The sequence below is a fragment of the Perca fluviatilis genome, chromosome 15 (genome assembly GCF_010015445.1).
Source record: "Perca fluviatilis chromosome 15, GENO_Pfluv_1.0, whole genome shotgun sequence".
In the NCBI taxonomy this organism is placed as follows: domain Eukaryota; kingdom Metazoa; phylum Chordata; class Actinopteri; order Perciformes; family Percidae; genus Perca; species Perca fluviatilis.
The window spans coordinates 9,098,742-9,123,846 of NC_053126.1; the positions used below are offsets into that span (position 1 = coordinate 9,098,742).

A 25,105-nucleotide genomic window follows, 5' to 3' on the forward strand; every position below is an offset into this window, starting at 1 on the left:
TAGTTCTGAATTGTGTAACAACTAAATTCATGTGATCTTGACAGGTGTGGATGGTCAGACTCTGGACGGAATCTGAACCAGTGGTTAAAAGACCTGGAGAATCCCACAGATTGACCTGTACAGCCTCTGGATTAACATTTAGTAGTCTACAGGATGGCCTGGATCAGACAGGCTCATGGAAAAGGACTGGAGTGGATTGCAAGTGTCTACACTACTGACATCTACTACTCTCAGTCAGTCCAAGGCCGGTTTACCATCTCCAGAGACGACAGCAGAGAGCAGCTGTATCTGCAGATGAACAGACTGAAAACTGAAGATTCTGCTGTTTATTATTGTGCTCGAGAGCCACAGTGACTGGAGTTGGTTGAGCAGCTGTACAAAATCCTACAGTATTCTTACCGGGCTGATGAAGCCAAATAATGAAGATAATATATTAATGTAATTTATATCATATATTTTATACATTATATTTTTAATATTACTACTTTTTTCTACGTTTTTTCCCTAAATTTTACATTAGATATCATTTTTAGATACTAAATTATCATGCTTTCCTGAGAAATATTATTACTCAACATTAAACACACAAAAACACAATAAAGATGACTTGTTGGTAAAAGTGCCAAAAACATCACAACGATCTGGTTGCTTAAATGAAACTACTTCAACTCCTGCAGTAAGAAACATTTCTTGTCTTTCCTCATCCTCCCTGGGCTGATAAACTCTGCACTGTCTCACATGACTAATGTCCTCAGGTCAAGTCATTCAAAATGAGACAACACAGACATTTGAGTATGATTGTTGTATGACTGGCTTTTAGGAATTCTGAATAAAAACAAGTAAACATCATGCTGCATGATATTTGATATATGATTTTATTTATGACATAACCACACACATATGAAGGTAAACTATGTTGTTTATTACAGAAGATTAACTTGTAAATGGATGAACTACAATAGTTTTCATCTTTATTAAAGGATTTAGTTTTTTGCATTTTGTCACATTTCAGTTCCTGAGCAGCTGTTTTCCTCTAAAAGGCTCCAAGTTTCTCTGTATGTCTGTTTCTTTAAACATCTGCAAGCACTGAAACCATTAAAAGTCTTTTATTAAAAGCTGCAAAATATATTACTATTCACATGATTCTGGCTCCTGTCAATGTATTTATGTTTGCACTAAATACAGTCAGTAAGCAAATATATGAAAAAATAAATGCAGGTAGCAGCTACTACACAGCTTGGATCAGACAGCATGCAGGGAAAGGACTGGAGTGATTGTACATGGTGGTGTTACATCCACCAAACTACAAAGATTCACTGAAGAACAAGTTCAGTATCGACTTAAGACTCTCCCAGTGACTCATCAGTAGACCTGAACAAAAAAACCCTCAGAGCCTGAACACTTGTAACATGAAGCCACCAGAGGAGGAGCCCTCAGACCACTAATGGTTTCAACACCAGCTCACTGTTACAGTAACTATCTAAAATGTGTTTGTCAGAGAACCAATTCCCACAATTCCACCACTACCCCTAGTCTTGTCAAGAGAACCATCTGGAAGGGCTTTGAAACTGAACTTGCCATTCAAAACTCTTTTCTTTATCCATTTCTGCTCAAGGCTTGTTTCTGCTAGCCACCCACAACATTACTGTGCATCGCTTCCTGGTTTCCCAAAACTAAAGAGCGTCCCGAGACCCAATTCACAAAACGTGCGTGCATTAATCCTACATCAAAAACAACTAGTGGTGTTAAAAGCGTTTGCGTTAACTCTTTATCATGGTGTTAATTTTGACAGCCCTAGTTTAAATACTTGGAGGTTTCAATCACTGATACATCATTGTCTGTACTCCCACAAGACAGACTGAATTAGACTTTTAGAAATCGGTTAACATTAATTTACCTTAATGAAGTTAATATGTATGAATGCAACTGAATTTTCTTCAAAGGTTGAATTTTGTGAAAGAATTGATGTTTGGTCTAATAATATTGTACATGAGTGTTATTCACATGTAGAACGGCAATTTGATCAAAAATAACTTTAGGAGACATGAGATGTTGTTTACCTATCTCAAGCCAACCTTTTACCTACTACATGAACTGAAAGCAATTTTTTGACTGAAAATATTGTCAAAAACTTTTATTTATGGACAGTAACATTATTCCATTATTTGTACTTTGCATTGATCAAAAGTGAGAGTAAATACATACATTCAAATGTTACAAAGTGACTTAAAGTAAAAATAAATAAAAATAAAGGATTAGGTAACATCAGGTTAAAAATGTGAAACAAAGTCAAAATGGTAAGAGATACGATGAGATGATTTGTGAAAACACAAAATACAGTTAAGAGAAAGCCAAAAAAGGAGGAGTCAATGCAAAACTCAGATATCTTCACCTCTACTTATCTGAGTGCAGAGAGGAGGACAGAGAACAGTGGACACACAGTTTAACATGATGGACTATAGGACAGGACTGCTGCTTTTAACTCTCTGCTGGGCAGGTGAAGATTTTCACTGATCTAGATTAAACATAGTTTTGAATTGTGTAACAACTAAATTCATGTGATGTTTTTTTGTACCTTGACAGGTGTTGATGGTCAGACTCTGACAGAATCTGAACCAGTGGTTAAAAGACCTGGAGAATCCCACAGATTGACCTGTTCAGCCTCTGGGTTTAACTTTGGTAGATCTTGGATGGCCTGGGTCAGACAGGCTCCTGGAAAAGGACTGGAATGGGTAGCAACTATTGAATATGATAGTGACAGCATCTACTACTCTCAGTCAGTTCAGGGCCGGTTTACCGTCTCCAGAGACAACAGCAGAGAGCAGCTGTATCTGCAGATGAACAGTCTGAAGACTGAAGATTCTGCTGTTTATTATTGTGCTCGAGAGCCACAGTGACTGGAGTTGGTTGAGCAGCTGTACAAAATCCTAGAGTACTCATTCTTTCAGGCTGGTAGAACCCAAGCATGAAGAATGTTTCATAACATTTATGTATTTGTTTATTTTTATATTAGCTTTTGTTGTTTTGAGGTTGTTAATTTCTTTCATATGCTGTGATTTACTTGAAATGTTTTTAAAATAAAGTAATAATCCTCCTTACATTATACACATTCCTGAAAACGGATTAAAAACAGAAAAAAGATAACTCATTAATAAAACGTCCAAAGACAGCCCAATAATCTGGTTGCTGAAATTAAACTACTACAAATTCTTTACATTTCTACAAAGTAAGACACAATTCTCTCTGTAAATGATACGATGTGGAATCTATGAGAATGAAAAATAATGTTACTGTTTCTTTTATAAAATCACTAGAGGACAGTCAGTGTCTAGTTTCTCTCTCCTCTGTTACTAAAAGGAGAAACTCAGATCTGCTGTTCTCATTGATCTTAACTGACTGATACTCAAACTCTAAAATGATTAATATTGCTCTGTAATAAAATTAATAGGTAAATAAGAATATGTCACTCTTTCCATCACATACTGTAATTTCATTAAAATCATTTCTAAGAGAAAACAGCTGAAAGTGGAGATGAGTGATGACAGCATTTAATGTTATTTAGAGTGAATTTTCTTGTATCGTGTATGGAGATAACTATTTTATATACAAAACATTATTAATTTTTAAAGATAGAATAATAATACAGTCATTAAGGAATTATTGTTGTGTATTAATGCAAATTAAAGTCTAGAAAATAAGTGGAGACAATATTGTCAGTTTAATTCCATAAAGTTATCTGTACCTAGATATGAAGAAATCAAAAATGAAACGCATATTTTCACTCTGCAGATATAATAACACTGAACAAACTCTTCTATTGACTCCAGTTAGACCAACATTGATGCTTCATATGTTTGATTTTATGCAAACTTAGTGACCTTCCTTGTTTCTCAGCTATAAAAACATCACATCAGGCTGTCAGTGGAGTTCACAGCACGTCAGTTTCAACATAAACCATGTTCTCTGGAGCTCTGCTGCTGCTGTTGGCAGCTGGATGTGAGTCTCTCTGGATTTGTTAAAGTCAACAGTTCTTCTTTTGCATTATAACTTGATCATTTGTTACAAAACCTTTTCTTTTTTAACAGGTGTGAAGTGTGAACAGTTGACCCAGCCAGCCTCTGTGACTGTGCAGCCAGGTCAACGTCTGACCATCACCTGTCAGGTCTCTTATTCTCTCAGCAGCTACTACACAGCTTGGATCAGACAGCCTGCAGGGAAAGGACTGGAGTGGATTGGATGGAAATATACTGGAGGTTCACACTACAAAGATTCACTGAAGAACAAGTTCAGTATTGACTTAGAGACTTCCAGCAAGACAGTGACTCTAAATGGACAGAATGTGCAGCCTGAAGACACTGCTGTGTATTACTGTGCCAGAGAGCCACAGTAACACAAACCATCAGTAGACCTGAACAAAAACCCCTCAGAGCCTGAACACTTGTAACATGAAGCCACCAGAGGAGGAGCCCTCAGACCACTAATGGTTTCAACACCAGCTCACTGTTACAGTAAAGAGAGAAACAGACACAACACAAATGTGTTTTAATTCAATTTAACAGCTACAATTTTCATATTTATCATGTTATATGTTTTCCATAATATTATTTAATAATTATGTAAATCATAACTGTATCAGTAACGGTAACAGTACTGGGCTGATGAAGCCAAATAATGAAGATGATATATGAATGTAATATTTATAGCATATATTTTACACATTATATTTTCAATATTAAGTAATATTATTAAGTTAATATTAAGTTTTTTCCCTAAATTTTACATTAGATATTTTTAGATAATAAATTACCCTTTGTCTCTTCATTATATAACGTACTGCTTTCTTGAGAAATATTAATTATGGACAGAATGTGCAGCCTGAAGACACTGCTGTGTATTACTGTGCCAGAGAGCCACAGTAACACAAACCATCAGTAGACCTGAACAAAAACCCCTCAGAGCCTGAACACTTGTAATATGAAGCCACCAGAGGAGGAGCCCTCAGACCACTAATGGTTTCAACACCAGCTCACTGTTACAGCAAGGAGAGAAACAGTCTTAGGTTCTTAATTAAATGTAACATTAACAGTAAAATCAATCAATTTAAACACTCTGACATAATAATCAGTGATACATCATTGAATGTATATATTGTAGAAATATATTGGGTTTAGAATAAGAATGTCCTGTAGCCAGGGATGGCCTCGCTGTCTCCTCCTGTCTGGCATGTGTAAGATAAGAAAAAATAAATTTAGTGGAGTACAAGTGCTCCTGATTTGTTTAATAAACATTTGGAACAGAATGCACCTAATGAAATCTCTTAAAGGAACAGACAATCTTTAGGCCGTGAGAGAAGAAAGAGAATGAGAGCGTATCCAGCTGGCTAAGCGCAACTTCTCTATCTTCGGAGACAGAAAGTCTGAGTGATATCCAACCAATTACGGCCCAGACGCACGGCGGGAGGAGGAACCTGAAGATGAATAAAAGAATAGGGAAAAGGAAGGTCCGGTGTCAGACCCGGAAAGACTTTGTTGGTGGTTAGGGAGAGAAAGTCTTGAAGGAGCGGCTGATCCATATGCATATGAAATATCTGTTTGCAATATCATTTTACTAAAGACTGTTATAGATTAACTAAACGAATCATGAGTATTCATTTCCTGGTCTGTCTTTCAACGAACACAACAATTATAAGGGAAACTTTGAGAAGTGACCGGTGGAGTCAAAAAGACTCTGGCCTTTTGAGCCAGAGCAATCGGTTGAATCTTTTCCAACAATATATAACCCTTCAAGTGATAGAATAAATTGAGTGATTTAACTACAGTATAAATGAATAGTTTATCCTCTATCATATAATTATATACTTTTCATTAACATGTTTGTCAGATATTCAGGTTTCACCTTCTCTTTATGTGAGAACACCTGAACATTTCATCTTCATTTTGATTTATTCAAATATACTTTAGTCAGCTGATTTACTATCATCAGTATGTAAATCAGCCTCCTTTTGTGTGGCCTCATAAAGAAGTGAAGTGTGTGTGTGTCAGTGAGAGACAGAAGAGCTGACATCAGTTCAGCTTCAACATCAACATGTTCTCTGTAGCTCTGATACTGCTGCTGGCTGCTGGATCCTGTGAGGAGCTTTCAGTGGATTCACTCTAATACACACATTAGAAACCCTGAATAGTCAGATGAATGATGGAGATAATGTTGATTTGTGTTTCCACAGGTGTGAACAGTATTGATCTCATCCAGACAGACTCAATGGTTGTGCAGCGTGGACAGTCTCTGACCATCAGCTGTCAGGTCTCTGGTTATTCTTTGACTGATAACAGCTATGCAACAGGTTGGATCAGACAGAGTGAAGGAAAACCAATGGACTGGATTTCTGATCAGTGGGGTGGAGGTAGCCTTCGTCAAAATAATGCCCTGAAGAACAAGTTCAGCTACAGCAGAGACACTTCTGCTCTAACAGTGACTCTAAAAGGACAGAATGTGCAGCCTGAGGACACAGCTGTGTATTACTGTGTACGTTACCCCACAGTGATACAAACCACCAACAGACCTGCACAAATACCCAGCAACCAGCAAGACTCAACCACACACACATGTTCTAAATGTGAAGATTAATAAAGACAGCACTCTCTAATGAGTTAATACATTTAATGTTTATGGAATTCAATGAATGGTATTAATCGTGTTGTAAAGCCTATAAAAAATGAGAAAAACATTTTTCCTGTTTTCATGTAACATTTGATAACTAACTACATTTAAACAGTAGCTATATGTCTTCACAAATACAAGTCATAGTCATAAGTACAAAGCATGTTTGTTATAATGACATAAGATGATATTAAAGCAATTTTCAGAAATGCTTGTAGATGTTGGTGATAAGACTAACACTTTTGTTTATTTATACTATTGTGAATGCTTTCATGTGCTGCCCATTACGCTCAAAGTGAGGAATGAGAAACATTCATTTATACCAAGATTAATCATAATTTAACATAACCCTTGTTTTTTAACGTGTTAGATGTCATTTGTATATTATTTGAATGAGTATGGTTGTGGTGTTAATGCCGGCTAACATTTTACAAAAATTAAAACATGTCAGACAAACATTAAAACAGCTGACTTGGAGGGTTGACTCCTGCACATTTATTTCCTGGTTTCATTATCTCCAGTCCAGATGTTTCCTCCCTGTGAGGAGGAGTCGATGCAAAACTCAGATATCTTCCACCTCTACTTATCTGAGTGCAGAGAGGAGGACAGAGAACAGTGGACACACAGTTTAACATGATGGACTATAGGACAGGACTGCTGCTTTTAACTATCTGCTGGGCAGGTGAAGATTTTCACTGATCTTAATTAAACATAGTTTTGAATTATGTAACAATTAAATTAATGTGATGTTTTTATATATTTTGACAGGTGTTGATGGTCAGACTCTGACAGAATCTGAACCAGCGATTAAAAGACCTGGAGAATCCCACAGATTGACCTGTACAACATCTGGATTGTCATTCAGTAGCTACTGGATGCACTGGATCAGACAGGCTCCTGGAAAAGGACTGGAGTGGATTGCTGCTGATGCTGGTAGTAGTGGCAAATACTACTCTCAGTCAGTTCAGGGCCGTTTTACAGTCTCCAGAGACAACAGCAGAGAGCAGCTGTATCTGCAGATGAACAGTCTGAAGACTGAAGATTCTGCTGTTTATTATTGTGCTCGAAAGCCACAGTGACTGGAGTTCATTGAGCAGCTGTACAAAAATCCTGCAGTACTCATTCTTATGGCTATATCCTAATAAATATTATATAATATGTTATACTTAAATACTTTGAGGTTATAGTCACTATTATTTTAATGTATTGTTTTCCCACATGAAATAAATAATTATTTTATATTAACATGTTCAAGCAATAACAAATTTAGTTGACAACTTAGCTTTAAATGCTTATCTAATAATACATGCATTTTTAGTCAGTTTCATCATTACTTAAAAACAACAACACACTTATTATCAGAATCAGTCAACTGTGGGAATGAGTGTGGAGATGAAGAAGGTTGGTGAGCTAAGAGGGGGCTCTCAGTCAGTTCAGGGCCGGTTTACCATCTCCAGAGACAACAGCAGAGAGCAGCTGTATCTGCAGATGAACAGTCTGAAGACTGAAGATTCTGCTGTTTATTATTGTGCTCGAGAGCCACAGTGACTGGAGTTGGTTGAGCAGCTGTGCAAAATCCTACAGTACTCATTCTTTCAGGCGGGTAGTGCATAAGTCTGAAATATTTTTCATAAAATGTATATATTTAAACATTTTATATTACATTTTTGTTTTGAGGTTGTTAAGTTATTTTATATTCTGCAATTTTATTTTCATACATGTTTTTATTATAAATGAATAATCCTCCCTGCATTATACACAAACTTGAAAACACATTAAAAACACAATAAAGCTCACTCATTGATACAAGGTCCAAAGACAGCCCAACAATCTGGTTGCTGAAATGAAACTTCTAGAAATACTTTACAGTTCTACAAAGTAAGACACAATACTGTCTGTAAATGATATGATGTGGAATCTATGAGAATGAAAAATAATGTTACTGTTTCTTTTATAAAATCACTAGAGGACAGTCAGTGTCTAGTTCCTCTCTCCTCTGTTACTAAAAGGAGAAACTCAGATCTTCTGTTCTCATTGATCTTAACTGACTGATACTCAAACACTGAAATCATTCATATTGCTCTGTAATAAAATCAATAGGTAAATAAGAATATGTCACTCTTTCCATAACTGTAATTTCATTAAAATTATTTCTAAGAGAAAACAGCTGAAAGTGGAGATGAGCGATGACAGCATTTAACGTTATTGTTTAGAGTGAATTTACTTGTATCGTGTATGAAGATAACTATTTTATATAAAAAAGATTATTAATGTTTCACAATAGAATAACAATATAGTCGTTAAGGAATTATTGTTGTGTATTAACACAAATGAAAGTCTAGAAAATAAGTGGAGAAAATATTGACAGTTTAATGCAATAAGGTTATCTGTACCTATAGATATGAATGAATCAAAAATGACACGCATATTTTCACTCTGCAGATATAATAACACTGAACAAACTCTTCTATTGACTCCAGTTAGACCAACATGTTTCATATGTTTGATTTTTTGCAAACTCAGTGACCTTCCTTGTTTCTCAGCTATAAAAACATCACATCAGGCTGTCAGTGGAGTTCACAGCACGTCAGTTTCAACATAAACCATGTTCTCTGGAGCTCTGCTGCTGCTGTTGGCAGCTGGATGTGAGTCTCTCTGGATTTGTTAAAGTCAACAGTTTTTCTTTTGCATTATAACTTGATCATTTGTTACAAAACATTTTCTTTTTTAACATGTGTGAAGTGTGAACAGTTGACCCAGCCAGCCTCTGTGACTGTGCAGCCAGGTCAACGTCTGACCATCACCTGTCAGGTCTCTTATTCTGTTGGTAGCTATGCTACAGCTTGGATCAGACAGCCTGCAGGGAAAGGACTGGAGTGGATTGGATGGAAATATACTGGAGATTCATACTACAAAGATTCACTGAAGAACAAGTTCAGTATCGACTTAGAGACTTCCAGCAAGACAGTGACTCTAAATGGACAGAATGTGCAGCCTGAAGACACTGCTGTGTATTACTGTGCCAGAGAGCCACAGTAACACAAACCATCAGTAGACCTGAACAAAAACCCCTCAGAGCCTGAACACTTGTAACATGAATCCACCAGAGGAGGAGCCCTCAGACCACTAATGGTTTCAACACCAGCACACAGCCTGCACTCTTGCTTGACTTTAAATAATTTGGGGTTTCAATCACTGATCATTGTCTTTTCTCCCACAACAAAAACTGAATAACATGTTTACATTGTTAAATACACACAACTGAAACGTGTTGGATGTCAGAGTTTTCCTGGAACAAATGCATGAAACTCTGTTCTTATTATCAGGACTCAAAATTTCCAATATGAAAAAAAGGAGACATAAGATAATGTTTGTCGATATAAAACCAAGCATACAAGGTGATTTAATAAAAGAAAAAACATTTTTGTAATGATAATTATCTTGATAACTTTTATATATAAACAGTAACACTATTACTTTATTTGTAAGTTGCAATTAACTAAGTAAATAAATGTGTTCAAATGTTAGAGTGACTTACAGTAAAACATGGATAATAATGACATTACGTTAAAAATGTAAATATAATCTGAATTCTAAGATACGGTATGATTATTCTTACTGTAAGAATAACACAAATTAAAAAATTACGTTAAATTAAAAATCTCAGTGCAAGGGAGGACAGAGAACAGTGGACACACAGTTTAACATGATGGACTATAGGACAGGACTGCTGCTTTTAACTCTCTGCTGGGCAGGTGAAGATTTTCAATGCTCTTAATTTAACATTGTTTTGAATTGTGTAACAACTAAATTCATGTGATGTTTTTTTATATCTTGACAGGTGTTGATGGTCAGACTCTGACAGAATCTGAACCAGCGATTAAAAGACCTGGAGAATCCCACAGATTGACCTGTACAACATCTGGATTGTCATTCAGTAGCCACTATATGGCCTGGATCAGACAGGCTCCTGGAAAAGGACTGGAGTGGATCGTTTTTGTATACACAGGCAGTTCTCATCTCTTTTACTCCCAGTCAGTCCAGGGGAGATTCACCATCTCCAGAGATGACTCCAGCAGTAAACTCTATCTGCAGATGAACAGTCTGAAGACCGAGGACACAGCAGTGTATTACTGTGCCCGAGAGACACAGTGAGAGATGATAATAGGAGATTCATACAAAAACTACTTCCTCTATTTACAATTACCACTGGGATCATATAGTTGACTCAGTATTACTTTTTTGTGGCATATTGCTGATAAGTACACAAGTACCACAAGTAAATGCAGGAAGTTCATGCAAAAATCAATATTTCGGTAGCATTTAAAAATAAAAAGCTCCCACATGATTTTCAGATTGTACACGAAAATGACAGAATGACAGGAACAATTTTACACCAGTTCCTGGAATTCACATATTTTACTGCCATTAAAAGGAAGCATCAAGAAACCAAAACCTAGTTGAAAATTAGCTAGAAACAAAAAAATGGCAACTGATTTCCTAAATTTTTTTTGAGTACTGCTTACTTATTCGGGTTTACAGTGTACATAAGGATACAATGACATTTGTTTTGTCTTCAATTAAAAATCTGAAGCTAATGAAAAACATTCTGAGCTGTAATGGAAAAAAATAAAGAAAATTATAATCCTCTAATCATCAGTTACAACAATGCATCTTTTGCTTTTCATTCACTGTCATGTTGGTGCTGTGAGTGTATCCCAGCATGCAATGGGTAGAAGGAAGGGAAACAGGGAAAAAGCACAGAGCTTCAATAACAAACTAATCTTATTGGGTGTCACAAGTGAGTTATTTTCTTGAATGTTAAAAGTAGCTACAATTCCTGTTTTAAAACTCTAGAGGGCAGACAAGGACTGACTTTAACACTTATCCCAGCGACGTCCATATACAGGAACAAAGACAGGGAAGAAAAGCATTAAATGTTATATTTAATTGTTTTCAGCCCCTAATGCTCCAGATATTGATGTTCTCCTCCTAATGATAATCTGTTACCAACTTCTCTGCCATAAAATGACGTAAACCATCACAATGCCACATCCAGGTGTGCTGGGCACGAGTGATCCACTGGTTGTAGCTTATCGTTTAAATATAATCAATCAGATGACATTGTTCTTATATTATTGTTGTGGTAATGTTGATACCCAAGTTACTCATTGTTAAACAGCATTTAAAAATGTGCAAACTAATATGAACACTTCCTGTTCAGTACACATTCATTCTAGTTTCACCAAAGAAGATGTTAGATTAAGTCCAGTCCAGATGTTTCCTCCCTGTGAGGAGGAGTCGATGCAAAACTCAGATATCTTCACCTCTACTTATCTGAGTGCAGAGAGGAGGACAGAGAACAGTGGACACACAGTTTAACATGATGGACTATAGGACAGGACTGCTGCTTTTAACTCTCTGCTGGGCAGGTGAAGATTTTCACTGATCTTCATTTGAAGTTGTTTTTAAAACATTACCAAAATTAAAAGCAACTGATTATTTTCTTTATTTGACAGGTGTTGATGGTCAGACTCTGACAGAATCTGAACCAGCGATTAAAAGACCTGGAGAATCCCACAGATTGACCTGTACAACATCTGGATTGTCATTCAGTAGCTACTGGATGGCCTGGATCAGACAGGCTCCTGGAAAAGGACTGGAGTGGGTTGCGAGTATCGAATATGATAGTGACAGCATCTACTACTCTCAGTCAGTTCAAGGCCGGTTTACCGTCTCCAGAGACAACAGCAGAGAGCAGCTGTATCTGCAGATGAACAGTCTGAAGACTGAAGATTCTGCTGTTTATTATTGTGCTCGAAGAGACACAGTGACTGAAGACAGTGGAGCAGCTGCACAAAAACCTCCACAGACAACAAACAATGTGATCTTAATGACATCTGAGTTTTCTCACCGCCTGAAAAGCACTTTGATACATCCATATAAAAGTTTTATATATTTTAAACTCACAAATACATATTTATTTTATAATGATGTTACATCCTCTACAGTAATAGACATAGTTCTTTCATTTGTCAAACCATTATCTAAATTGCCAAAGTCTTATTCATAAGTACTAACCATGAATGGTATAATAGCATGATACAGTGAGCTCAATACAAAGCAGTTGTAATAAATGATACTAGATGTTGGTGATCAGAAACCAATTATTTATATTTTTTGAGAATGCTCTCATATGCTACCCATTCTGCTCACAGAGACCAATGAGAAACAGAGCCTTGATACCAAGATTAAACATAATTTAACTAATTTGAATAAACCTTGAGAAAAACAGATTTAATTTGTGCACATTAATTTCCCAGTTTCATTAAATATCTCCAGTCCAGATGTTTCCTCCCTGTGAGGAGGAGTCAATGCAAAACTCAGATATCTTCACCTCTACTTATCTGAGTGCAGAGAGGAGGACAGAGAACAGTGGACACACAGTTTAACATGATGGACTATAGGACAGGACTGCTGCTTTTAACTCTCTGCTGGGCAGGTGAAGATTTTTACCACCTTTCTTTTGAGGCTAATTTAGTTGTAAAACTAACATGTGAATGTAATATTTATATCATATATTTTATACATTATATTTTTTGATATTTTCCCCCTAAATTTTACGTTAGATATCATTTTTAGATAATCATTTACCCTTTGTCTCTTCATTATATAACATCCTGCTTTCCTGAGAAATATTATTACTCAACATGAAACACACAAAAACACAATAAAGATCACTTGTTGGTAAAAGTGCCAAAAACATCAACTCCTGCAGTAAGAAACATTTCTTGTCTTTCCTCATCCTCCCTGGGCTGATAAACTCTGCACTGTCTCACATGATGATAAAAACAAGTAAAAATAATGCTGCTTGATATTTGATATATTATATATATAATATATTTTATTTCTGACATAACCACACACATATGAAGTAAAATATGTTGTTTATTATAGAAGAGTAACTTGTAAATGGATGAACTACAATAGTTTTCATCTTTGTTAAAGGATTTAGTTTTTTGCATTTTGTCACGTTTCAGTTCCTGAGCAGCTGTTTTCCTCTAAAAGGCTCCAAGTTTCTCTGTATGTCTGTTTCTTTAAAAACACTGAAACCATTAAAAGTCTTTACAGAATACAGGGAAAGGACTGGAGTGATTGTACATGGTAGTGTTGCATCCACCAAACTACAAAGATTCACTGAAGAACAAGTTCAGTATCGAATTAAGACTCTCCCAGTGACTCATCAGTAGACCTGAACAAAAACCCCTCAGAGCCTGAACACTTGTAACATGAAGCCACCAGAGGAGGAGCCCTCAGACCACTAATGGTTTCAACACCAGCTCACTGTTACAGTAAAGAAGGGGTGTCAAACCAACCCGTTCTCATTCCGAACTCGTAAAATAAGTACGTTTGGTCAGTGTCCTTCAGCGTCTGATGGGACGAAAAAGGCACCCTTCGGCGTATTTGTGTAACGTACTGGGGAGAGCCGCAGTTGGATGAGATTTAGCGAGTGGTATGTAATGGGAAATTGCTGCGTAAGGATGGTGGATGGGTAAAACACCGGACTTTCACTCAGGAGACTCGAGTTTGCGCCCCGCGTGTGGCGTTTTGTTCCCCCGTCTCCGGCGTGTTTCCCGGCTTTTGAGGCGTCCTTTCCCCGTTGTTTTTCTCCGACCAAGTGCGTGAAAAGAGACGAAAAGGGGACGGCAATAGTGGCGACCAAGCACGTTTACATGAGACGCTAAAGGAGACTTTTAACGTAAAATAAGAACGAGAAAGGCTCCTGACCAAACGCCCTTATTTTACGAGTTGGGTGTGAGAATGTGTTGGTCAAACTCAACTTCACTAAGGGCCACACTGGAAAATAAGAATCACATCAAGGGCCAGACATGTTTAGTTTATTGATATGCTTTTATTTAATCAAAAAAGTAAAATATCTTTGACTGTATTATTACATGTGTCACATAGTCTTCTCACTTACAGTTTGGTCGACATAAAGTCCTAAAGAAGTCAGTAAAATGTTCCTCAGCCATCATAGAAAAAAAGCGCCCAAAAATGTCAGAAAAGTGACAAATAAACGGCAGAAGTGACAACAACGTTGGAAAAAGTTACAAATCGTCAAATCGTGGGCCAATATGTATTGTGAACCTAAATTGATATGCGGGCCGAATCATAATCTGCGAGGGGCCAGATTTGGCCCGCAGGCCTTGAGTTTGACACATGTGCACTAAAGGATGAAATAGTCTTCAGATTTTTTTTTAAATGGTGATATCTAGAGTACAGTATAAATGAATCTTCAACAAGTCAGTTTGTCTTTCATAACATCGTTATTTCTTTTTGTTAACAATCTAAAATGTGTTTGTCAGAGAACCAATTTCCACAATTCCACCACTACCCCTAGTCTTGTAAAGAGAACCATCTGGAAGGGCTTTGAAACTGAACTTGCCATTCAAAACTCTTTTCTTTATCCATTTCTGCTCAAGGCTTGTTTCTGCTTAGCCTCGTGAGACTGTCCTGATCTCGCAAGCTCCAGTTTTCCACTTGCAGATCAGTCAGGCATCTTGAGATAGAGAAAATCTGGAGCCGTAAGCCAAACGACCGGGCCAATCAGCGTTGGTTTTGAGGTGGGTTAGGTGGTGATGGACAGATGGTTTATCCAATCAGCTAACCAGTATTTTCAGACAGTGGTAGCCCCAATTCTGTTAGCCACTCGCTAATGCTTTTTTTCTCTTGGATCCTTCTTTTGGAATATGGTCCAGGAACCTGAAAGGGTGCCTTTTATTCCTAAATTCTCGTTACACAAACGGCAAATATCCTTTACCGACATGTTGCTTGCTTGCAGGAGCTAACGAGCTATGCTTTGCCTGCAGCAGCAGGTGCGGGCTTGTGGTTGTATTTTCATACGCTTCGTGGATCTGATTGGTTGATTTGGCCCGTCTATCACCAACATAGGTGATAGACAGATGGTTCATCTAATCAGCTAACCAGTATTTTCGCCCCTTCCCAAAAGTTCTCCAACGTAAAGTATGAAGGTAAATATGGTGCAAAACGTGAGAGCTTGTAGAATACAATGTGAGAACTTGCAGAACAAAAAAATTGCACTTGTAAAATAAAAATTTGCACTTGTAAAATAAAAATGTGCACTTGTAAAATAAAAATTTGCACTTGTAAAATAAAAATTTGCACTTGGAAAAATTATTCACATTTGAAGTCACAAAAAGAAAAAAAACATGAGAGCTTGTAAAAAAAATCTGAACTTGTAAATTGAAATTTGCACTTGTAGAAAAAATATTCACAAATGTGTAGATTGATATTTGCATGAACACAATGACAGCTGCAAACTTGTAATGCAACATTTACTCGTGTACTTTTTTTTTTACTCAGGTTGATTTTCCATCACAACCACAACTCAGTGATTACAACCTCTCGAATCTGTCACTGTATGCTCTCTGCATCAACAAGGTAAGCGATGCGCCGTTGACTTTTGCAACACTTGTTGCGATACATTTGGTGCAAAACTAATTTGTACCTGTGGACTTAGGCTGTGGAGCTCTGATCCAACAGAACGGGGAAAGCAGGGTTTCTATCGCCAGATGAGGGACAACTCTGTCCGGCTTATTTAGCTATGTAGCATGGAATAAAAAGGAGGAGTCAATGCAAAACTCAGATATCTTCCACCTCTACTTATCTGAGTGCAGAGAGGAGGACAGAGAACAGTGGACACACAGTTTAACATGATGGACTATAGGACAGGACTGCTGCTTTTAACTCTCTGCTGGACAGGTGAAGATTTTCATTGATCTTGAATTGACATATTTTCATTTGTGCTTGGAACTTACAGTAATGCTTGACATGCCTTTATTTTTTGGTTTGACAGGTGTATATGGTCAGACTCTGACAGAATCAGAGCCAGTGGTTAAAAGACCTGGAGAATCCCACAGATTGACCTGTACAGCGTCTGGATTCACATTCAGCAGCTACTTGATGGCCTGGGTCAGACAGGCTCCTGGAAAAGGACTGGAGTGGGTTGCTACTATTGATGTTACTAGCATCTACTACTCTCAGTCAGTTCAAGGCCGGTTTACCATCTCCAGAGACAACAACAGACAGCAGCTGTATCTGCAGATGAACAGTCTGAAGACTGAAGACTCTGCTGTTTATTATTGTGCTCGACACCCACAGTGACTGGAGTTGGTTGAGCAGCTGTACAAAATCCTACAGTACTCATTCTTTCAGGCTGGTAGAGATCAAGCATGCAGTATTTTTCATAACATTGATACAAGGTCCAAAGACAGCACAACAATCTGGTTGCTGAAATTAAACTACTACAAATACGTTACAGTTCTACAAATTAAAACACAATACTGTCTATAAAGGATGTGGAATTAAAGCGAGTCATAATATGGGAGTTATATTAATATTATATTATATATATTAATAATGTTGCCGTTTCTTTCATAAAATCACTAGAGGACAGTCAGTGTCTAGTTTCTCTCTCCTCTGTTACTAAAATGAGAAACTCAGATCTGCTGTTCTCATTGATCTTAACTCACTGATACTCAAACTCCGAAATGATTCATATTGCTATGTAATAAAATCAATAAGTAGTATATATAGTGGTTTCATTTAAATTATTTCTAAGAGAAAACAGCTGAAAGTGGAGATGAGTGATGACAGCATTTAACGCTATTGTTTAGAGTGAATTTACTTGTATCATGTGTGGAGATAACTATTTTATATTAAACAATTTTTAATGTTTGAAGAAAGTCTGGAAAATATGTGGAAATAATATTGACAGTTTATAGTTATCTGTATATGTATATGAATAAATCAAAAATTACATTATACATACATACATTATTACAGTGTAACTTGATAATTTGTTACAAATCATTTTCTTTTTTAACAGGTGTGAAGTGTGAACAGTTGACCCAGCCAGCCTCTGTGACTGTGCAGCCAGGTCAACGTCTGACCATCACCTGTCAGGTCTCTTATTCTCTCAGCAGCTACTACACAGCTTGGATCAGACAGCCTGCAGGGAAAGGACTGGAGTGGATTGGAATGAAACATACTGGAGCTTCATACTACAAAGATTCACTGAAGAACAAGTTCAGTATTGACTTAGAGACTTCCAGCAACACAGTGACTCTAAATGGACAGAATGTGCAGCCTGAAGACACTGCTGTGTATTACTGTGCCAGAGATCCACAGTAACACAATCAGTAGACCTGAACAAAAACCCCTCAGAGCCTGAACAATTGTAACATGAAGCCACCAGAGGAGGAGCCCTCAGACCACTAATGGTTTCAACACCAGCTCAGGGTGCGAACTACGGGGGAGCTAGGGGGAGCTAGGCTCCCCTTAATAAGACATGGGCTCCCCTGCAACGTGATTTGTGAAATTTTGGGGGGTCTCTAAAAATATTGACAATGTGTCGTTTTGACATGCAATTTCAGTTTTGTGTAATGTGATCATCGTGGATTATTATGTGTAAAACTGCAAAAATATCATTCATGCATGTCGGCGATTTGAACCTATTTCACTTCAATAAAGATTGTTTGTTAAGGATGGAAGTTTGGGGTGCGTTGCAAAGGTCTAATTGAACGGAGGAATTATGGTATTCTTCGGTAGCCTGAGTAACCTTAACCATTGTTCACGTAAAATCTCAAAAACAGCCTGATGCTTTGTTTATAGACTATTTGTGGCTGGCTGTTTGCTATTTGACCTATCTACTCCTGCCGATAAAGTATGATAGGGTAAATCCTGTATAGTGCATACACTTAGCTGTTATGTATCTTTGTAAGTCATTGTAAGTCGCAAGCGCACGACTACGGCCACGGTATAGTTCGAACACTGCACCAGCTCACTGTTACAGCAAGGAGAGAAACAGTTTTAGGTTCTTAATTAAAGGTAACATTAACAGTACAATCAATGAATTTATATAGTCTGACATAACAATCAGTGATACTTACTTGAATGTACAGTATATATAACCTTTCAAGTGATGGAATGAATTCAGTGATTTAAATGAATCGTTTCTCTTCTATCATATCATTTTTTACTTTTCATTGACATGTTTGTCAGAGATTCAGGTTTCACCTTCTCTTTATGTGAGAACACCTGAACATTTCATCTTCATTTTGATTTATTCAAATATACTGATTTACTATCACCAGTATGTAAATCAGCCTCCTTTTGTGTGGCCTCATAAATAAGTGAAGTGTTTGTGTGTCAGTGAGAGACAGAAGAGCTCCCATCAGTTCAGCTTCAACATCAACATGTTCTCTGTAGCTCTGATACTGCTGCTGGCTGCTGGATCCTGTGAGGAGCTTTCAGTGGATTCACTCTAATACACACATTAGAAACCCTGAATAGTCAGATGAATGATGGAGATAATGTTGATTTGTGTTTCCACAGGTGTGAACAGTATTGATCTCATCCAGACAGACTCAATGGTTGTGCAGCCTGGACAGTCTCTGACCATCAGCTGTCAGGTCTCTGGTTATTCTTTGACTGATGACAGCTATGCAACAGGTTGGATCAGAGAGAGTGAAGGAAAACAAATGGACTGGATATCCCATCAGTGGGGAACAAGTGGCCTTTACCAAAATGATGCTCTGAAAAACAAGTTCAGCTACAGCAGAGACACTTCTGCTCTAACAGTGACTCTAAAAGGACAGAATGTGCAGCCTGAGGACACAGCTGTGTATTACTGTGTACGTCAGCCCACAGTGATACAAACCACCAACAGACCTGCACAAATACCCAGCAACCAGCAAGACTCAACCAAACACACATGTTCTAAATGTGAACATTAATAAACACAGCACTCTCTAATGACTTAATACAATTAATGTTTATGGAATTCAATGAATGGTATTAATTGAGTTGTAAAGCCTATAAAAGATGAGAATTATTTTTTTTCTTCCTGTTTTCATGTAACATCTGATAACTAACTACATTTAAACAGCAAGCTACATTCTTCTACATATATAAACAAAGTCATATTCATAAGTACAAAGCATGTACATATGTTATGACATAGTGAGATGATATTAAAGCAATTTTCAGAAATGCTTGTAGATGTTGGTGATTATGAATGATCTAATGTGCTGCCCATTACGTTCAAAGTGACTAATGAGAAACAGAGCCTTAATACCAAGATGAATCATAATTTAACAAATTTTAATAACCCTTGTTTTTTTAACGTGTCAGATGTCATTTGTGTATCATTAGAATTAATGTGGTTGTGGTGTTAACGCCGACGAACATTTTACACAAATTAAAACATGTCAGACAAATATTAAAACAGCTGACTTGCAGGGATGACTCTGACTCAGTTTCATTAAATATCTCCAGTCCAGATGTTTCCTACCTTTGAGGAGGTGTCGATGCAAAACTCAGATATCTTCACCTCTACTTATCTGAGTGCAGAGAGGAGGACAGAGAACAGTGGACACACAGTTTAACATGATGGACTATAGGACAGGACTGCTGCTTTTAACTCTCTGCTGGGCAGGTGAAGATTTTCACTGATATTTATTTGACACAGTTTTAATTTCTATAACTGACATATTTCACATTTTCGTTTTGATGGTGTTGATGGTCAGACTCTAATAGAATCTGAACCAGTGGTTAAAAGACCTGGAGAATCCCACAGATTGACCTGTTCAGCCTCTGGGTTTAACTTTGGTAGCTCTTGGATGGCCTGGGTCAGACAGACTCCTGGAAATGGACTGGAATGGGTAGCAACTATCGAATATGATAATTACAGAATCTACTACTCTCAGTAAGTCCAAGGCCGGTTTACCATATCTAGAGACAACAACAGACAGCAGCTGTATCTGCAGATGAAAGGTCTGAAGACTGAAGATTCTGCTGTTTATTATTGTGCTCAACGGCAACAGTGACTGATTCAGTTGAGCAGCTGTACAAAATCCTGCAGATCCCATTCTTATAGATGTATTCTTATTCATTTATTTTTTAGCTTTTGTTGTTTTTAATAAAATCATGAAAATGTGGCCTGAAAAAGACGGACATTAACCACCAACAAAAGTATCTTAATTAATCTTTAACTTCAATTTATTGAATTTATTTAAAGATAGCCCCTTGCGATGTAGCATATCATTTTAGAGGGGGTCCTATCAATTATCACTTCCTTACAGAACAGCCAAATACAGCAAAACAATCCTTGTCCAGGTATGAATAAAATAAATACTACATACACATTTCAGCCATGTGGCATCTAAAGTGGGAGTGACAAGTAATATAAATAATACATTTTCTTTCATAAAAGCCCTAGAAGCAGCCAGTCTCAAGTTTCTCTGTCCTCTATATGGAAACACTTAGTTATGCTTATCTCTTTGATTTTGACTGACTGCCACTCAAAACTACAATTTTATACTCAGAGCCTTTGAGAGCTTTCTTCACCCCAACAAAAATAGAACATTTAGGTGCTGGATCAGCAGTGACTGATTCTTAATGTATTCATTTAGTTGTATAGTTCTCCATTTCATCATTTCAAATCAATTTCTATATAAACAGCTAGAAGACTGAAGGAGCTGCTGTTAATTCTTGTGTATGTAAGCCATTGGGTTGGAAGCTGAATGGATACTGTAGTAATACTGTAATAAGGCAAACTTTTACTTCCTTGGCTCTCGGAGGAAAAACTATGTATTCATTTGTCACATTGTTTTCTCTATTAGCAGTAATCCACCTCACTTAGGTGAACAATAACCTTTTAAATTAATGTCTTAGACTGACATTACAGCTTGTACTGTATACATTGAACTACACACCACACAATCTTACCCTCTTAGAAATGCACACAGTTGAAAAACTGTCCAAACACACTGAAAATAAGAGAAAACGAAAACCTCTCTCTCGCTCTCTCTCTCTCTCTCTCTCTCTCTCTCTCTCTCTCAGAGTCCAGCACTCCTCCTTTTCAGACAGAAAACTGTATCTCCCACTGCTAAAATGTAAATTCACACACTGATGTATAATCCCCACCCATTCTGTCAACACAATATATAATCCCCATAACAGCCTCTGCAGGTGCAGACTGAGTCAAGTTCCCACCATGACAGTTGTACAGAGTGTCCTCCTCTTGGCTCTCATTTCAGGTGAGTGAAGTCGGTGTTGAGCGAAGGAGGAGAAAAGGAGCTTTGGATGTCGGCTGGCTCCCTGTAATCTAAACTCTGTATCTTCCAGCTGCTCAGGGCCAGTCCCTCACCTCCTCAGAGCCAGTGGTGAGCAGAGCTGGACAACCAGTCACTCTGTCCTGTAAGGTGGACGGACTGTCTCTAGCTTGGCTGCACTGGATTCGTCAGAAACCAGGGAAAGGACTGGAATGGATCGGACGCATTGATAGCGGAACTGGCACAATATTTGCAAAGGTGTCCAAGGCCAGTTTTCCATCACCAAAGACACCTCTCAAAATCTTGTGCACTTAGAGGTTAAGAGTCTGAAACAAGAAGACTCTGCAGTTTATTATTGTGCACGAGAGCCACAGTGACACACAACACTACTAAGCTGTACAACAACTGAATAACACTGATCTCTGTGTGAGAAGCACTGAAGCATGTCAGGGCTGTGAAAACACATGTTCCACTGAATGATTGACAATTTATAATGAAAGATATGTCATCAATAAAAACTGTATTTGTCCGCATGTTGGGACAGTTTATCATGACTCAGAGCCTGCATTTGTAAAAAATATTATTGAAATTTGAAAATGAATTCAATATATTATTATACATATAAGCTATTTCCTAAAAATAGCTCTACAGTGATGCAAACCACCAACAGACCTGCACAAATACCCAGCAACCATGTGACTTTTTACATGACATCATTCATTTGTGAGTTTATTTAACATAAACCTTACAGATAATCTACAAAACTAAAAAAAGCTCTTGTTTCTGGATGTGATATTGTATATAGCATAGAAGGAAAAGCAATTATAATTAAAAATGAAAGAATAATAAATTCTACAAATATATTTATTATTGTACAAAATTACACAGAGTGCTGGTTTATGAGCCACTCCCTCCCCAGATATCCTGATGCAAATCTCCAGTCTGTGCAGTGTACTCACTCCTGCTGACTGCTCTTGTACTTTGTGTGGAGCATCAGATGTCACATCTCCAGCCTCAGGATGATGAACACACTCACTCTTCTGCTGGTTGCTCTCTCTCTGCCCTGTGAGTTCTCCTGCTTCTTGCTGTGTTATCTTTTCTCAGACAACATGGACTGATGGTCAGTCAGTGACACCAGAAAACTTCCCAGATGATTAATTTCTTCTGTGTTTCCTCTCTCCCTTTTATTTCATCAGGTTGTACAGGTCAGAGTATGGAGTCCATTCCTTCCAGTTCAGTAGTGAAAAAGCCTGGGGAGACTCTCAGTCTCTCCTGCAGGGGATCTGGCTTCATATTTAGCTGCTGTGTTATGAGCTGGATCAGACAACCTGCAGGAGAAGCACTGGAATTGATAGGGAGCGGATACTCTTCTGCAAGTAAAAACACTTATGCCAGCAGTGTGCAGGGCCGTGTAGAAATCAGTAGAGATGACAGCAACAGCATGGTGTATCTGAGACTGTCCAACTTAAAGCCAGAGGACTCTGCTGTGTATTACTGTGCCAGAGAAACACACTGGTTAAAGGAAGCAGAGAGGCTTGACAAAAACCTCATACAAATTATTTCCCCAATACCTACAGGTGGCAGTAGAAGATAAGACGTCAGATGATACTAAGGAGAATATGACAGTGTCTCTAAACACACACACACAAATTCATGACCACAAAGGAAGCAACAGCTGATGTCATGGTTTGTGAATTCCTGTTTTGTAGTTTTACATTTGAAATTTGCTTTTCCACAAACAAATGGTAATAATGTTCCTTTTTTTGATTTTGAACAGCAGATGTATATATAATAATATATTTGGACATTTATGCGTGATATATCCAGTATATGGATGGCCATATCAAATACTGCTGAGCAAAGTATATAAATACATCTAATTTGAGTATAAATAAATGTATCTTCTTTATTGAGAAAATCATACGTATAATCATATAATGAAAGAATGATATAAATCATATTTTCCAGAGATGTGTTGAGTTTCTGTTTGAGGAGGAGGAGTCAATGCAAATCTCTGACCTCTTCCATCTCTACATATGTGTTGCAGAGTGAAGGACAGTCACTAAATCACTGACATACACACTGTAGACTGGACAGAGACAACTGGCTTTAACAATGATCAGACCTGATTATTTGGTTGTTTTTCTCATCCTGTCATTTAACTGGGCAGGTAAGAACAATCGTTTTTCTGACAAACTTCCTGGTATAAGACAACATGGCTGCATTACAGAAACTAATGAGCTGTTTAAATGTCTGTAGGTACTGAGGGTCAAACACTGACTGAGTCTGAACCAGTGGTTAAAAGACCTGGAGAATCCCACAGACTGACCTGCACATATTCTGGGTTTGGTGGGGATTATGATAATGCTTGGATCAGACAGGCTGCTGGAAAAGGACTGGAATGGATCGCTTACATCAGCAGTGGCAGTGGCGGCATCTACTACTCTCAGTCAGTCAAAGGCCGGTTTACCGTCTCCAGAGAAAACAGCAGACAGCAGGTGTATCTGCAGATGAACAGTCTGAAGACTGAAGATTCTGCTGTTTATTATTGTGCTCGAGAGCCACAGTGACACAGGAAGGAGCAACGCTGTACAAAAACTCAACATGTCAAAACAAGTCAAATCTTTGCTTTCTTATTTTGTCATTAATAATAATAATAAACATAATAAGCTTCAGTTCAACATCATCAACACATTCAGAGAAATAGTCTCAATAAATGTGTTCCATTCAGACATGTTTTATTGTAGATCCCCCATATATAGTTGAAGCACACAATAACTATTCTGTTAAACTGTTGATTCTGTTGTGAATATAAATCTATTTGTCTGACATGTTTGACTTGTGTTAGATAATATGTAATAAAATTTTAAAAAAAATTAAATTGTTTTTTCATGTGTAAAAAAAAAAAAAAAAAAAATTTAAAGTTTTACTTTTGTGACAGGACAGTTCATCCTTCTTTTATAGCCTGTCAGTGTCCTTCTCTATGCAAAGTGAACTTCCTCACAGTCTGCTATAAAGACTTGATATCATGCTGTCAGTTGCAGCAGAAGAAGAGAAGCTCCCATCAGATCACCTTCAATAGCAACCATGTTCTCTGTAGCTCTGCTGCTGCTGCTGGCTGCTGGATCCTGTGAGTCTCACTGAGGCAGAGACACTGACAGTATGATCACAGCACACTGTTCACTGTTATTACACTGATTCAATACTCAACATGTTTTCCTCCACAGGTGTGAAGTGTGAACAGTTGACCCAGCCAGCCTCTGTGACTGTGCAGCCAGGTCAACGTCTGACCATCACCTGTCAGGTCTCTT

General features: G+C 37.6%; 1 pseudogene and 8 gene segments (V, D, J or C); all 9 read left to right on the forward strand.

Moving 5' to 3' along the window:
- Positions 1 to 2,443: 2,443 nt before the first annotated feature.
- On the forward strand, positions 2,444 to 2,882 carry LOC120574615 (the record flags this gene model as incomplete). The annotated part of the segment is given in 2 exon segments: positions 2,444 to 2,497; positions 2,584 to 2,882. Coding segments are annotated over 2 exon segments (348 nt in total), but the record flags the coding sequence as incomplete, so codon positions are not given.
- Positions 2,883 to 3,855: 973 nt separating this feature from the next.
- On the forward strand, positions 3,856 to 4,427 carry LOC120574625. The segment is given in 2 exon segments: positions 3,856 to 3,996; positions 4,086 to 4,427. Coding segments are annotated over 2 exon segments (345 nt in total).
- Positions 4,428 to 9,208: 4,781 nt separating this feature from the next.
- LOC120574621 lies at positions 9,209 to 9,732 on the forward strand. The segment is given in 2 exon segments: positions 9,209 to 9,300; positions 9,390 to 9,732. Coding segments are annotated over 2 exon segments (345 nt in total).
- A 631-nt stretch (positions 9,733 to 10,363) lies between these two features.
- On the forward strand, positions 10,364 to 10,812 carry LOC120574331. The segment is given in 2 exon segments: positions 10,364 to 10,412; positions 10,499 to 10,812. Coding segments are annotated over 2 exon segments (363 nt in total).
- A 5,579-nt stretch (positions 10,813 to 16,391) lies between these two features.
- On the forward strand, positions 16,392 to 17,871 carry LOC120574332. The segment is given in 3 exon segments: positions 16,392 to 16,440; positions 16,535 to 16,828; positions 17,750 to 17,871. Coding segments are annotated over 3 exon segments (465 nt in total).
- A 1,057-nt stretch (positions 17,872 to 18,928) lies between these two features.
- LOC120574334 lies at positions 18,929 to 19,475 on the forward strand. The segment is given in 2 exon segments: positions 18,929 to 18,978; positions 19,075 to 19,475. Coding segments are annotated over 2 exon segments (444 nt in total).
- A 2,195-nt stretch (positions 19,476 to 21,670) lies between these two features.
- Positions 21,671 to 22,259, forward strand: LOC120574611 (annotated as a pseudogene).
- A 512-nt stretch (positions 22,260 to 22,771) lies between these two features.
- LOC120574335 lies at positions 22,772 to 23,388 on the forward strand. The segment is given in 2 exon segments: positions 22,772 to 22,859; positions 22,991 to 23,388. Coding segments are annotated over 2 exon segments (444 nt in total).
- Positions 23,389 to 23,864: 476 nt separating this feature from the next.
- LOC120574336 lies at positions 23,865 to 24,364 on the forward strand. The segment is given in 2 exon segments: positions 23,865 to 23,964; positions 24,054 to 24,364. Coding segments are annotated over 2 exon segments (366 nt in total).
- The last annotated feature ends 741 nt before the right edge of the window (positions 24,365 to 25,105 follow it).